The sequence below is a fragment of the Bombina bombina genome, chromosome 6 (assembly GCF_027579735.1).
Source record: "Bombina bombina isolate aBomBom1 chromosome 6, aBomBom1.pri, whole genome shotgun sequence".
Lineage (NCBI taxonomy): Eukaryota > Metazoa > Chordata > Amphibia > Anura > Bombinatoridae > Bombina > Bombina bombina.
The window spans coordinates 521,661,688-521,677,912 of NC_069504.1; the positions used below are offsets into that span (position 1 = coordinate 521,661,688).

At 35.9% G+C, this 16,225-nt stretch overlaps 1 protein-coding gene across 1 annotated transcript in view; it reads left to right on the top strand.

Annotated features, from left to right (window-relative positions):
- The first annotated feature begins 2,796 nt into the window (after positions 1 to 2,796).
- The window catches only part of HOMER2 (homer scaffold protein 2), a 627,175-nt gene continuing 613,746 nt past the window's right edge, over positions 2,797 to 16,225 (top strand). The window contains exon 1 of the mRNA XM_053717425.1: positions 2,797 to 3,201. Coding sequence (XP_053573400.1) covers positions 3,107 to 3,201 — 95 coding nt within the window. The 5' untranslated portion in view covers positions 2,797 to 3,106. The remainder of the gene's footprint in view (positions 3,202 to 16,225) is intronic.

The window sequence follows — 16,225 nt, forward strand, 5'->3', positions numbered from 1 at the left end:
TGGGTTTAGTGATTATGTGAATACGCGGTGGGGTTAGAGCATATGTGAATACACAGTGGGTTTAGTGATTATGTGAATACGCGGTGGGGTTAGAGCATATGTGAATACGCAGTGGGTTTAGTGATTATGTGAATACGCAGTGGGGTTAGCGCATATTTAAATATTAGGCTACAATTTTGCCTGGACAATGGATTTTGAGATGTCTGACTGAATCTAAATATATTGTGAGTGATAGTAGTCAATAGACTTAATAAAAAATTTAATTTTCTAAGTGCTGAAGTCCCTTTCTTTATAAGGGGCATTACATTATTTTGTCCCGGTATCTGTCTACAAATTTTGGATACATCATAAAATGGAGTGGAATACAACCAAAAGGGTCATCCACTTGACTGCCCAATGCAACAGGAACACCCTTGTGAGATGGCTCTGGAATGTGTGTTTTAAATGTAATAATATTTTTGCAATTACAACTGAGCATTTTGTTTAGGACATGAAATCCACCTCTTACTAACAGGGTCATGAAAGTCAAAATATGTCTCCCAATTTTTTTCTAAATGTAGCCACCAATCAGCAAGCACTACCCAGGTGCAGAATGTATTTTTTTCTATAATAGAAGTAAATTAGAAAGTTGCTTAAAATTGCATGCTCTATCTGAATCATGAAATAAAAATTTGGGTTGTCTCCCTTTAAAGGGATTCTAAACCCATTTGTTTTCTTTTATGATTCAGATAGAGCATGCAATTTTTTTTCTAACTTACTCCTACGATAAATTTGTATTCGTTCTCTTGCTATCTTTATTTAAAAAGCAGGAATTTAAAGCTTAGGAGCCAGCCTATTTTAGGTTCAGGACCCTGGATAGCACTTGCTAATTGGTGGCTACATTTAGCAAACCAATAAGAAAGCATAGCCAAGGTTCTCAACCAAAAAATAGGCCATTCCTGCTTTTTAAATAACGTTAGCAACATAAAGATGAAAAATTTATAAAAGGAGTCAATTAGAAAGTTGCTTTAAATTGCTGATCTGAATCATGTGAATTTATTTATACAATATTAAACATAAATTAAAAAAGCTGATCAGCAAAAGAGCAATAAAATAATTGTAGCAATTAAATAGTAAGAATGTAACAATCAAACTAACTTGACACAATATAGCAACACACAATATGGCACTATAGCAAATGTCAGTGTAGCATCAAAAATAACAAAACAACCCTGGAGCTGATATGCGAAACAAATGTTGAAGGTCCGGAATAAGAGTGAGCGGTCGAGATCCCCAGCTGATTCCTTGAGAAGCAGAGTGAGGCTGGAACGACAAACGGATCCAAATCATACACAGGCAGAAAACCAAACAAAAGGTGTTCACTTTTACTTACACCGTGTCTTGGTTGCTGCTGCGCCGGCCAGCAGTTTTCCTATTTCCTGCAAGAGGGATTAAGAATGAACCTCAGCTACCCAAAAGACAAAACTGATATCAGTATTACACCAAATGATTAATATTTGCATCTATTAAGGGCACTCCCATTTGCGATATCCAACCAATGAGCACAGCTAATACAGGTTTAAAAAGCCCTGTATTACACCTTTCTGGAGCTTGACAAAGGCCCTGACCGGGCTGAAACGCGTTGCTCCTCCTACTCCACGCCACCTGACGTAACATTACCTACACAGACCGGCTTCTGTGTTAACTGCAACTTTCAGCGGAGTATCTTTGAAAAATCCGGTATTGTTCCAAAGGCTTATCCGGCTCTGCTACAGCTTGCTAAAAGGGATCCATCGGCGCAGCAGCAACCAAGACACGGTGTAAGTAAAAGTGAACACCTTTTGTTTGGTTTTCTGCCTGTGTATGATTTGGATCCGTTTGTCGTTCCAGCCTCACTCTGCTTCTCAAGGAATCAGCTGGGGATCTCGACCGCTCACTCTTATTCCGGACCTTCAACATTTGTTTCGCATATCAGCTCCAGGGTTGTTTTGTTATTTTTGATGCTACACTGACATTTGCTATAGTGCCATATTGTGTGTTGCTATATTGTGTCAAGTTAGTTTGATTGTTACATTCTTACTATTTAATTGCTACAATTATTTTATTGCTCTTTTGCTGATCAGCTTTTTTAATTTATGTTTAATATTGTATAAATAAATTCACATTGTATTCTTTTAAAACAAGTTATCTCATTACTGAGGCCAAAGGTTTCATATTTTAAACATTTGACTATTGTCACGGTTTATCCAATCACTAGTTTCAGCTGCAATGTTTTGCAGCGCCAAGGTCTTTTGAAATATTTGGTTCCATCTGGGACACGATTTTCAAAATACAAATTTTCTGTTTTTGGTTGTGGAGATAGGGGTCTCCATTTTTTCCCTTGGTCTATTGGTGCCTTTTCCTTAGCGCAGGGCAACATTTTCCTTATTTTTGATCTGAATCATGACAGAAAATATTTGGGTTTAGTGTCACTTTAAGTTTTATACCCCTTTAAAGTTGTTTTCTTCCTTCAAAATTTTTTTAATTTGAATAAATTGATCCACTCCTCAACTCGATGCCCACACATACCTGAAAAACAAGAGTAATTAAAAAAAAAATAACACATAATTTGGAAAATATATAAACATGCACAATGCACCAGCAAACAACGTTGATTTATTAATGAAGCAGTGAATAACTAATACGATCACTCTCTGGAAATGACCGGATACCTAGAAGAGTATCATCACCTAAACTAGCTAATTGCAATGTAGCGAGGCAGACGTAGGCGTGGGCACAACTGGCCCAGCCCGCCCCTCGTCTATGTGGGAGGCTGCTGCTACTGGAAGCAGGTGGGATCTGCTCCGTGTCACCGCTGCAAGTCCTGGAGCGCACTTCCCACACACTCCTGTAGGCAAGGACCGCGATCCATTGGGAGCCCAGACACATAACCTGCAGGCAGGGGTCACTGCTCTGCTAACCCTGAACGGGAGTGAGCTGCTGCAGCCTGGGAGTTATGAAGCAATAAAGGAGGACCAGATAGCAGGGAATTCAGCAACTCGCCTTCCGTGGTTCTCCTGTTTATTTACAGCGTTGTGCGGGCTGACAATGAGGACTTACTAACAGCTGATACAAGTAGACACATCACATGTATGAGGTACTGGGCAGTCCCTACAAGGGAGATAAAAGACAACCTGCTTGCCTGGGAGAGAAGGAAGCTGATACCCAAGAAGCAAAAATGGGGTATGTATGACAGGATCAGCTCGCACTTGTTAGGCTGCTTCCTATTCAGTTCCATATGTCTTCGTTCTGTTGTAATATGCAAAGCATTGTATGTTTATATTCAGGTCCCCCTGACATTATTCCAGACAAATTCTATCTCCTTATCTGCCAGCCTCGCAGCTCCCAGCTGATACGTTGCACATGGCTAGGAGAAGTTTCCCAGCTGATACATATAAATCACATAGAAATAGACAGCAACATGCTGGGTGGGATTAGCCCTTTGAATTAAACACATTTCTGCAAACTAGATTATTTTTCTTCATATTTCGTATGTGATCTTTCTCTCCTAACTTTTTTTTTTTTTTTTACTCAATTTCATTTGTTTTCTCAAGACCCCTTAACCCTATATCTTGTAATAATGCTCAAAATAATACAATTACCAATTTATGATTGAAATAATTTAAAAACCGCAGATTATTGTCTGAGAACACTCATAATTTAACAACATTTGAAGTAAAGTACGAATTGGCTGTAGAAATTTGCTCATGGCTCCAAATTTGTAGTTTATTCTAGGTATACAGAAACATTATACCCCCGCAATAGATACTGGCTACTAAAAATGTATAAATGGCTTCAATGTTCGATATAACATTTCCCTGTTCCTTTCTATTATATCTGGAAATTATTTAGAATTCGAAGTGCCAGGAGGTGATGTGAAATGACCTTTCAAGTGTTCCATATTTCTGGATTTCAACTTTTATTTTAAATATGTTTCATAATTGTAACGTGTTAAATAGATCTCCTGATGCCATTGCTAATTTTGCCATTTCTACATCTATAACATTTTACTCCAAGATAAATGCCTTAGAATCTTATATTTTGTCAAATGTATTTGTGTTCAGTTTTACAGAAACTGTAGTCTTTTGCTATGTTGAAATTATTGGTGTCAGCAGATACCATGGCAACCTATGAATGTTGCAGCTATTAAACCATTGGTTACCAGAGGGAGATGCAATGTTCCCTGGCAGTTGAGGAGTTAATAACAATTTAAACTTGACTGGAAAGCAGCTTTCTGCATTTGATAAGAAACAACTATAAGTATGGCAACAAATAAAATTGTTTGTGACAATTTGAGGCTCAACTGCCCTGTAGCATTTAGATACTGCCATGGGTTTTGAAATCTTAGAAGCTATTGCTTTAATGCTGATAATATGCATATTAGTGCAGGGTTATGAGTGGATTCTCACTCAAAATAAAAGTTTATCAATATTTTTTTTCTTATATACTAAAACTAAAATTAGTCTATCATGATGATTTTTGTATACAAATACATTATTAAGCTTTTTCTTTAATCTCTTAAGGACATATGACAGAATTTTTCTGTCATAAAACAATTGAGCAAACAGAAAGCTGTGTGGTTAAAGGGACACTGTACCCAGAATTTTTATTTCGTGATTCAGATTAAGCATGACATTTTAAGCAACTTTCTAATTTACTCCTATTATCAAATTTTCTTCATTCTCTTGGTATCTTTATTTGAAATACAAGAATGTAAGTTTAGATGCCGGACCATTTTTGGTGATCAACCTGGGTTGTCCTTGCTGATTGGTGGATAAATTCATCCACCAATAAAAAAGTTCTGTCCAGAGTACTGAACCCAAAAAAAAGCTTAGATGCCTTCTTTTTCAAATAAAGATAGCAAGAGAACGAATACAAATTGATAATAGGAGTAAATTAGAAAGTTGCTTAAAATTGCATGCTCTTTCTGAATTACAAAAGAAAAAAATTTGGGTTCAGTGTCCCTTTAAGTATGATGTAATGTATAAATTAATTTGTTTGGTACCCACATATTTGTTTTAAAATGTTAATAACTGAGTTTTTGTCAATATTTTTGCAAGGCAGCAATACCACTGTAAAGTTTGTGGCCACCAAAATATTGCAACAACATTATTACAGTGAATGCATTGTTTTCTGCAGAAATAACGTGTTCCCTTTATCATCTTCACAGTAATATTGATGGTGGGAGCAACTAAAGTTAAAGGGGCATGTTACTTAGTAAATTCCAATTCCAAAAAAAAAAGGTGTTTAGAAATGTTTTACAGTGCTTTGTTGTTTTGAAAAGAAGCATTTTCTAGTGTTGAGAGAAATTCCAACATTTTCTGTAATAGTTGTCCCTGTCATCCACTGAGCAATTGTTACTGAAATATTAGTTACTACTTCTGGTGTGTTTCACTTTAAAGGGATATAAAACCTACATTTTTTTCTTTCATGATTCAGATAGAGCATGCAATTTTAAGCAACTTTCTAGTTTACTCCTATTATTAATTTTTGGTTCCGCACATGGGTAGCACTTGCTGATTGGTGGCTAAATGTAGCGCTACCCCCAGGGTGCTGAATCAAAAATTGTCTGTCTCCTAAGATTTACATTCCTGCTATATCAAATAAAGATACCAAGAGAACAAATTAAAATTGATGAGGAGTAATTTGGAGTATGCAATTTTAAGCAACTTTCTATCTGGATCACGCAATAAAAAAATTGGGTTTCATATTCCTTTAATTTTAAACAGCTTTTACCTAATCTTTTTCATGCAGAAGAACATTTTAACAAGTTTTATCTGCAACTCTCATATGCATGATAGAAACATTAAGCATTTAGATGATGGAGATGGTTAAAAAAATAATTAAAAAAAATAATGTATGTAATATATAAAACAAAATATATATTATATATTTTATATATAATAATAAATAAAATATATAATATATATTTTGTTTTAGCTCTAGTCTAGGCCTAACTTAATAATAATATTATTATTATTATTATTATTATTATTATTATTATTATTATTACCACACCTAAGCAACATAACAGACATGCTAATAGTGTTATTTACGTGCAAGATAATTTGGTAGCAAAATTGTGGATGGTTTGCTGTTTTAGAATAGGCTGTCCACATACGGCTTTGAATCCAAGGTAATAACAGTGATAAGTGAATACAATATTTTGTTGGCTTCTCTGGTAGTGAAAGGGTTAAACACTTCTAGGCATACTTATTATGAGTCTTTGCCACCTCTTGATTTTCTCTAATAGAAAAATCTATTGTTTAGTTTCTGCAGACTTAACCTTAGTATTCCTTGTCACAGTTATTTTTACCTCTTTTCTGCCATACTTTTGCCTGATCTTCTATATAGACTATCACTAAAGAGATTGAGATAGATAAGAACATTTTAAATTGAATGACAGCAAAATGTTGTGTGTTGTCCTCCAAATGTCCTAGGAACAATTCTAATGTGCTTGTGCCTTTCATTCTGTATGGTGACAAGAGACAAACAGTTGCTTATAAATACAATATTAGAGGAGTCAGACATTGTTATCTTTAGTTACAGCATTCCTCTGAGCTGGAGCAGTCTGTGCTTTTAGTTTCTGAACCACTGCATTAATTCACCCACAACAGCTTTACAAAATGTTATATTTTGCATTTAAAGACGGTGCATATATTATTTTTTCCATTTACCTCAGGAAATCTTCTACAAATCATCTCTAGTACTATACATTTATTAAAGGGACATTCTTGTGTACAACTAGCTTCCAGTAATGCATTGCGGCTTCTTTAACTGAAGATACCAAAAGAATGAAACAAATTAGAAAATAGAAGTAAATTGGAAAGCAGTTTAAAATTGTATTCTCTTTCTGAATCATTTCTCAAAGGCGAAAGCCTAACGGCAAAATGTACATCAGGCATATCTCCTGAATTCTCTCAGCACATTTGTTTGTTTTTCTAATTGAAATTTTGGTGTCAGAGAATATTTTTTCAGTGTATGGATGCACGGACCCAACCAGTTTAAATAATTGTGTGAGTTCTACCTTTATTTATAGATTGGGGGACTGTGTCCTCTTTTTATTTAATGTTTTTTTTGGTGGAACTGACATAATGGGGCAACCGTTGCTGATTGCTCCATGACTGTATCTCTGTCATCTTATCTTGATTGTGGAATTTGTTATATTTTGTGACTTGTGTGCTGTTTGGATTCTATCTGTTTTGGACTCTTAGAATTTTACTATAATATATTTTTTTATTTAATTCTATTTGTATTATAAAGGTTATGTTTTATTAATTAACGTGAGACATTGTATCCTTCCTTTGTATTTCTATAAGTGAGTGCACTTTATGCGCCTCTATTTCTTGCGTTTTGTTGTCATCCATATATGTTTTGGCATTGAGCACCCCCCACTCATTTAATATATATGGAGCATTCCCATTATTATGTTTAAGTGGGTTGATTGATATAATTATTAACTATTCTTTTTCTTTTGAACCAAAAATGGTCCAGCTCCTAAGCTTACATTCCTTCTTTTTCAAATAAAGATACCAAGAGAATAAAGTCAAGAATGGGAGCAATTAGAAAATTGCTTAATATTGCATGTTCTATCTTAATCATGAAAGAAAAAAAAAAGGGTTTTGTATATCTTCAAATGCACATAAAATGGCAACAATAAAACACTGTATTATGAGTATTTTATTATTGCATCCAACAAAGTGGTTAAACTCCTAGGTAAAGTCAGCTCTGGTCAAGACCACACTAATTGTTTGAGGGTGAATGCAGCTGCTGAGATGTCTATGTTCAGCTCAAGAAAAGCAGTTCATTTCCTATTTAATTATGTGTTTAATCTCTATGGGGATTGAAGACATTTCTTTGCAAGCAAAAATGCAATAATAAAATGTGCTAGCACCAATACAAGAATTGTATTATTCCTTTTAACCTACACCCAAATCACAATCTGAATGGATACTAGAGGGACATGCTGCTTGCTAACCATCTGTCCGCTGCATGGCCGAGTGACTGTGTGTTGCAAAATCGGAAATGTAAAGGAGTAGTAGAAAGCTCTACTATAAAATCATACTTTAGTAGCTTTGGGTCTCATGTGTAGATCAAGTGAACATTCTACTATAAATGTGCATCATACACAGTTACACAGAAAAAGCTATGGAAGGTGGTATTGTTGCGTCCAAATCTTGCTGATTTACCTACAATTGTCTGTATTATTAAATTGTCACAACTCATATAAGGAACAAATATGTGAAGCATAACCTTAAAGGGCCATAAACCCCAATTGTTTTTATGATTCAGATAGCCAAAGCAGTTTTAAATAACTTTCTAATTTACGTCTTTGATCTAATTTTGTTTTGGTTTCTTGGTATCCTTTGTTGAAAAGTATAGCTAAGTAGGCTCAGCAGTGCACTATTGGGAGCTAGCTGCTGATTGGTGGTTGCACCGAAATGCATGTTATCCTTAGTTTATTTGTTCAGCTAGTTCCCATTAGTGCATTGGTGCTTTTCCTTAATCAAAGTAAATTAGAAAGTTTGTTTAAAATTGTATTCTCTCTACCTGAATCATGAAAAGGAAAAAAGTGGGGTTTTCAGGTCCCTTTAAGACCTTAGCACACAAAGAGCACGTGTTTAACACTGAGTTACCATGAGTAAGTAGCTAATGCAATCAGTTTTTCACTTGTATATTGGATTGGAAATTCATAGGAAAACGCAAGTTCTTTAAATGCTGAAGCATTGGCATTACATATTATTTGTTTTTACACCATATATCCGGCAGCTAACTAGCAGCCTAGGAGCTGCATGCGGTCCTTGGAGGTTTAGCCTGCGTCCTCCCTTCTTGACTCCTGAGCAGCAAATAATGTCTGTTTACATCATACGATTCCATTATTACGTTTTACCCCCTGGGTCCTATATATACAGTTTCATCTAAAGGGACAATAATGGAAAAAAAACTTATTTTAAAGCCTGCTCCCTGTTTGCTTAGTGGTTTATATATAAAGAAAAGGTAGTTCTCTAGCACACGCTCCCTGGTTTATATACAAAAGTACATGGGGAGTTCAACCTATGGCAACAACAGCTCCTGAGCCAGCACAGGCAGCTGCTAGTCAAAAACTGCACTTTTTATTTAATTTTTTTTTTAATGTCCATTTAAATGTTTTTGAGGACTCAGACCAGGGGGGACCTAGACCTTAAAACCCAGTGATGCTCTCAGGGATTACAGCAGTGTTACATAAGCTACATGACCTACAGTATGTGAACACATGACCATCACACCTAATATGAGTGTTGGACATCCTATTACAAAACCATGGGCATTAATGTGGAGCTGTCCCCCCTCTTGCTTTCCACAAGAATTTTGTAGTGTGTCTTGGAATTTGTGCCCGATCAGCCAAAAAAAAGCTTTTGTGAGGTCAGGCACTGATATTGGATGAGAAGGTCTGGATCGCTGGTAGGCAGCTTTCTCGTGGCATCTGCCACACCCAGATTTTTCCATCACACTCGTGGATAGGGAAGTGTGATTCATCACTCCAGAGAATTGTTCCACTGCTCTTGAGACCAGTGGTGGCGCTTTACACCACTCAAGCAGACGCTTCGTTTTGCCGGTTTTAATGTCAGGCTTGTGTATGTGGCCTACCACCTTGTGGTTGGGCTATTGTTGCTCTTAGAAGATTCTAATTCACAATATTAGCAATTAAAGTTTAAATTTCACAAACTGATGTGGCAAATGTGGTATCCTATGACAGTGCCATGTTTAAAGTCACTGAGCTCTTCAGTACAATCCATTAAGCTGCCAATGTTTATTTATAGAGATGTTATGTACCTGTTAGCAATGGCTGTGGCTGAAACACCTGTACTCAATTAGTAGGGGTGTCCACTTTTGGCAATATAGTGTATTAGGGTTGAAAGGTGGTACTGGTCAGGATCACAATTTTCTACCAATTACTTTTGCTTGCTGTATTTGTCCTGGGTAGAGCTAATATAAAAAGGGACTGCCTTGTATGTGTATGGCAATTGGCACTATTATAAATGAGCGGGGCTGCTGCAATAATACATGTGTACTCGGCACTCCTTAGAACCCACTGGACTTAGGACTGTTTATGTGCCCCTTTAAGTAACCCTGGTTGGCAATCAATGAGATGTTTATACTGCGTTTGTAAAGATGGTTTGTGCAAGTCGTGCAAAGGACATGTAGAGTTAGTGAAAGAGAGGTAGATGTTATTCACTGACAAGCAATCACATTACAAAACTGAACATCTATTTTTTTTTTTTTTTTTTTTTAAGGGTATCTGAGGGGACAAGGTACAGATGAGGTATACAGATTCAGATAATTATATGTTTTCTGGCTAATTTAACTAAAACTGTGGTGACTATATGTTGTATTTGAAGTTCAGTAATACATTTCTACTTAGTAAAAGGATAAATTATTGAATTTTATGGTGCTCAGTGTTACATACCAGGATTCTTTAATGAAGTGAGTCTCAAGCAGTGTCAAACCCTCAGGTGATGGTGTTGCGCAGAATAAAGACTGAGGATTAAATCATGTCAAGGGCCTTATGGAACTAGCTTAGAGCAAAAAACATTTAAAACACATTTTTTATATAATTACAAAAAATGTAACTTTTATGTTTTATTCTAATAATGAAAATGTTTCCTAGTGCTATAGTTTTAGTACAATAAAAAATATCAAGATTGTCAAATGCATTTCATGTCAACTATATCTCAGAACAAAAAAAAATGTTTTTTTTTTTTTTAATGGCTGTGTCAATTTAACCCTTTCCCGCCGTTGGGACATTCCATGCTGTCCTAACTGCACTGGGCTTTAGCATCGTTAGTAAGGCATGGAACGTCACAGCCATTTGGCTGTCCTGAAGTCATAGCCGCTTCGTAAATGGGATTGTGAGCTAGAGGGCGTGCCTAGCATCATAGGCACCCCCCCCGACCCAATCCACTCATTAAAATCATGCAATCACATGAACAATTGTATGATTTAAATTTTTACTTATTTTTTTACAGTTCTGATTTAGACAAATAAGGGTTAAGCAAACTGGCACGTGTAATCAAGATGCACAGTTTAGCACAATGTTTCTCATTTCTAGTCCTCATGACCCTTAACAGGCCATATATTCATTATATCTTAAATGTACATGGATCCCAAGTTTTTTTTCTTTCTTTCATTGTTCAGATAAAAAAATACAATTTTCAACAACTTCATTTTATTTCTGTGTTTATAATTTGCTTCATTCTCTTGATATCCTTTGTTGAAAAGCATATCTAAATAGGCTCAGTAGCTGCTGATTGGTGGCTGCACATAGATGCCTCTTGTGATTGGCTCACCCATGTGCCTTGTTATTTCTTCAACAAAGGATATCTGAAGAATGAAGCAAATTATTTAATAGAAGTAAATTGGAATGTTTAAAATTGTGTTCTTTATCTGAATCAGGAAAGAAAAAAATTTGGGTTTCATGTCCCTTTAACTAGAACACAGGTGAAATAATCAGCTCACCCATCAGCTGATTATTTCACCTGGGCTCTAATTAGGATATAATAAATTTATTTAAAGTTTAATTTTGACTTGACTGTTTCTTTGACAGCATTGACAGAACTGTTTGTCACTTCTAGTATATTGTAAGTGAGAGGTTCCCACTTTTATAGACGCTCTGACCTTTCACAAAGTCCTCACAGTGTACCCTAAACATACCTGTAACATAACTATCAATACAAATTATGTTTATTTTTTTTAATTTTTTTTTTATTGATTTCTTATGACAACTCAAATTTATTAACATAAGTGTGATGGATAGAACACAAAGGAACAGTTATGTCTCTCCTGTATGTAGCTATTTCCTATTGCTTTAAATCAGATGTTTCCTGTAGACTTAAAGGGACATAAACGGTTTGTAATTGTAATATCAAAAATATGCTTATAAACAATGTATTTATTGTAAAAAATGTTACAATATGCCTTCATTATTTATGTGCCCATGTTTCCTGTAAATTAACACTGTGAGAATTGGAAATGCAAGCTGCAGACTTCACAAGTCTAACCCTGCAGGAGACTGCAGTCTTTCCCCCATTGCTGTCTCTTTCCTGCAGGCTGTGACATCACTATCAGTGCCCGTGGTGATGTCGCAAGGGGAGGGACTACCTGCTGAAGGTTGTTGGAGAGGGATTTGGAGTGGTCACATGACCCTGTAAATTGCAGGTAATTGCTGTATAAACAGCAAATACCCGCAGCAGCATTTAAAATGCTATGGTATGATCACCTGTGGCACCAAATATGAACCTATCCACTAAATACAGCATGCAACAAAAATGCACACAATATCCTTCATATGAAAGAGGGGATTGCCCATAATCAAATGAGGTGTCATGCCCCTTTAAATATCAGGTAATTGACATATAAATGTTATCACCTGTATACAGTCCTCTGGGCTATAAAAGGGGCCCCTTGCACCCAAAATATGGTCTACAACTGGGCAAGTGACACCTCATTTTTAAAGAGGCAAAGTTGCTCTTTTTGAAGAGAGGGGTCACGTGTAGGTGGTTATCTGCTGATCACTGTGATCCCCTGTCAGAACCATAAGCATATGCAAACATTAGGGATGAGGGGTATCCCTTATGTTGCCCTCCACAATACATACATGAATCTGAGACCCTTTATTTAAAAGCAGCAATCCTGCTCTTGCAAATGAGTGATCCTGTTCCAGCTGCTTGTCATACCAATGAGAAGTACGTCTTGACTTTGATTCTAATTATGGGAGTTTAATACTTTTTAAGAGGCCTTTATTACCCCCCCGGCCTCACGATAATAATATATCATATTACCCAACATTTGAAAGAGTGAGATTTCATTATTCAAATATGGTGGTTTTATATCCTTATAGCTATGAAGTGATAGATCGATGTTTGGTTTGTATGAACTAAGTAAAATAAAAAATAAAAAAAAGAATCAAAAGCAATAGGATAACTGGGGAAAATGTTAAAATGGGTGAAATGTTGTGACGTTCTTTATAGCATGACTTTCGTTACAACTGTTTTATGTTTTTTTCTTTTTTTTTTTTTTTTAAGATTTATGGGTAGGAACATGCTCACATTGTCAAAATAGGTGAAGCCACCCCTCTGGGAAATTAGAATTTTGTGTAATTTTAAATGTAGGTAATATTTGTATGGTTGGATATTTTATACCTACTTATTTTCTGCATACATTGCAAGATGGTGAATAATGATAGAAATAATTATTGTTCTCATTCCTGACTTTTAATTATTAAATGAACCATAAAAGTATAAAATCATAAATGTTGCTGTTATCGGAAGGTGAACCAATGCTAAAGGTGGAACAATAAAATGTTTGTTTGAAATATTTAGGAAATAATGACTCCCATACTGCTCTTTACTATGTTATTAATCACATGATGCAATATGAAGTTATGCAATATCTGTATCCCATGATGCTGCAATTTTTTTTTTATCAAGACAACAACAAAAAAGCAAAACGGGTTCTTAAAATGTTGCATCAGTCACACAAAGGCTCCATCTAGCCCAGCAGCAGCACTGATCACTCCTCAAGGTGGGCGCACCAGAAGGCATCATATTAGTGTCACAGCACTTGGTGATACTGCTGCCATTTTACTTGGGTTATCATGTCACCTCACATTCCCTCCTGTGTGTAGGAATGGGCATAAAACCAGCTAGTTTCACTAAAGTTACTGTTCTGCAAACTGTATGTTTGCTGCTAGTTGCTACAAATTCACCAATAGTGAGATTGGTTTACCAAACAGAAAAAAACACAACAAAGACCCCTGTAACGATGGTTGAATTTGTCAGAGCGACAACCACCATGTTTTCTTAGACAGCAATACAACTTACACATGCAGCAAAACAGGGGTCAAAAACATATATATATATATATATATATATATATATATATATATATATATATATATATATATATATATATATATATATATATATATATATATACATATACACACTATTTATATGTATATTATCTATAGACTTTGGTTAATGAAAGCAAATTAAATCCAATGAAGCGTTGAATGGTTGCCTTTTGGGCCTGATAATCCTCCTCTGTCACAGAGTCTCACCCACTTAAGGTGCAATAATTCTATTTCTACTGAGGGGAGCTAAATAACCCCAGAGCAAGCCACACAGAAATGTAAGCACCATGTGTAATACAAGATAATAAAGATAATATTCATTACAGGGGTGATAACACAGCAGGACTGCTGACAGTCTTACATTTAGTGTATTGTAGGAAGTGTTACTGCCCATTACTAGAGGAACTCACTATCCCTCTAACCAGACTGTGGTCCAGCTCCTCCCACTAGCGGCAGCAGTGTTTCTTTTTTTTAAGTGATTCTGTTCTCTGTCCAGAGGGAGCGTAGTTCCTCCAGCAAAGATAGTGTAGGAACTCTGTTCCCATGCATTCCAGTCCAACTTGACCCCTGCAGCAAAGTATGCTGTGCACTGCATAACCTGCTGCATGTGTAACTTATAAGCTACTGTACAGGAAAACATGACTAATGTGGAAAGACCCTACATGTAATAGGCAGCTCATTTCAGATATTTTATGTTTTTTAAGACTTTAAAGATTATTGGCGAATTTTGCGAGAGTGGAAACTTTTGGTGTAACTTTGTGTACATTTTGCCTGTACACGTCTTTTTGTCTTTAAATTAGCATCTTATATTTATCAAGGTGCTTTAGTAAAAAAGCAGAAATGTGTACTTGAAGGTTTTTGAACAGTTAAATGCATTTTCAAATGCAAAATGTATGTTTAAAAAATATTTTAAATTCTGAATCCCCCCCCCCGTATCACACACCCATAGTAAATGACCAAAAATATGTGTATGTATGTATACCCCAAGGCAGAACATGCTGTGATCTGAGATGTCATCACAGAAAATGCAGCATGTCTGCAGAAAAAATGGGACACATGAGGGAACCATTAGCACTTTCTCTTTGCAGTGCTGCTTCACAACAGCGCTTTGCTCTGGCTGCATTCTGTATATTTTCCTCAGCACAGTGCAGCCACAGCAAATCACTGTTTGAAGAGAGCAATCAAGTTTGGGGTAGCACTGCAAATCAGCAACACATTGATTGACGACTGCCTATTTTTAACTGCTCCAATATAATACATAAAACTTTAAAATGTGCTTTATTCTACAGTTATTAAGTATATTGCAATTGATCTGGTACTTTAGTATAACTGCCTAATTTAAAATTGTATTTAATTTCAAAATGACCTGCAGAGAAATTTTGACAAAAAAATGTAATTATAAGTGAAAAAAAAGTTCTGGGTTTGTATGTATACAGTATCCCACAAAAGTGAGCACACCCCTCACATCTTTGTAAACATTTTATTATCTTTTCATGTGACAACACTGAAGAAATGACACTTTGCTACAATGTAAAGTAGTGAGTGTACAGCCTGTATAAGTGTAAATTTGCTGTCCCCTCAAAATAACTCAACACACAGCCATTAATGTCTAAATAGTTGGCAACAAAAGTGAGTACTCACATTTGCTTTCTTTCTTTCTCTTTCTTTCTCTTTCTTTCTCTTTCTTTCTCTTTCTTTCTCTTTCTTTCTCTTTCTTTCTCTTTCTTTCTCTTTCTTTCTCTTTCTTTCTTTCTCTTTCTTTCTCTTTCTCTCTCTCTCTCTCTCTCTCTCTCTCTCTCTCTCTCTCTCTCTCTCTCTCTCTCTCTCTCTCTCTCTCTTCTCTCTCTCTCTCTCTCTCCCTCTCCTCTCACTCTTCTCTCTCTCTCCTCTCTCCTCTCTCTATCTCTCTCTCCTCTCTCTCTCTCTCTCTCTTTTTCTCTCTCTTTTCTCTCTCTTTTTCTCTTTCACTCTCTCTCTTTTTCTCTCTCTCTTTTCTCTCTCTCTTTTTCTCTCTCTCTCTTTTTCTCTCTCTCTTTTCTCTCTCTCTCTCTCTCTCTCTCTCTCTCTTCTCTCTTTTTCTCTTCTTTTTTTTCCCCCTTTTTCCTCCTACTCTTTTTCTTTTCTCTCTTTTCTTTTTCTCTTTTTCTTTTCTCTCTCTCTTTTCTCTCTCTCCTTTTTCTTCTCCTCTCTTTTTCTCTCTCTCTTTTCTCTCTCCTCTTTCTCTCTCTCTTTTTCTCTCTCTCTTTTTCTTTTTTCTCTCTCTCTCTTTTTCTCCTCTCTCTTCTTTTTCCTCTCTCTCTTTTTCTCCTCTCTCTC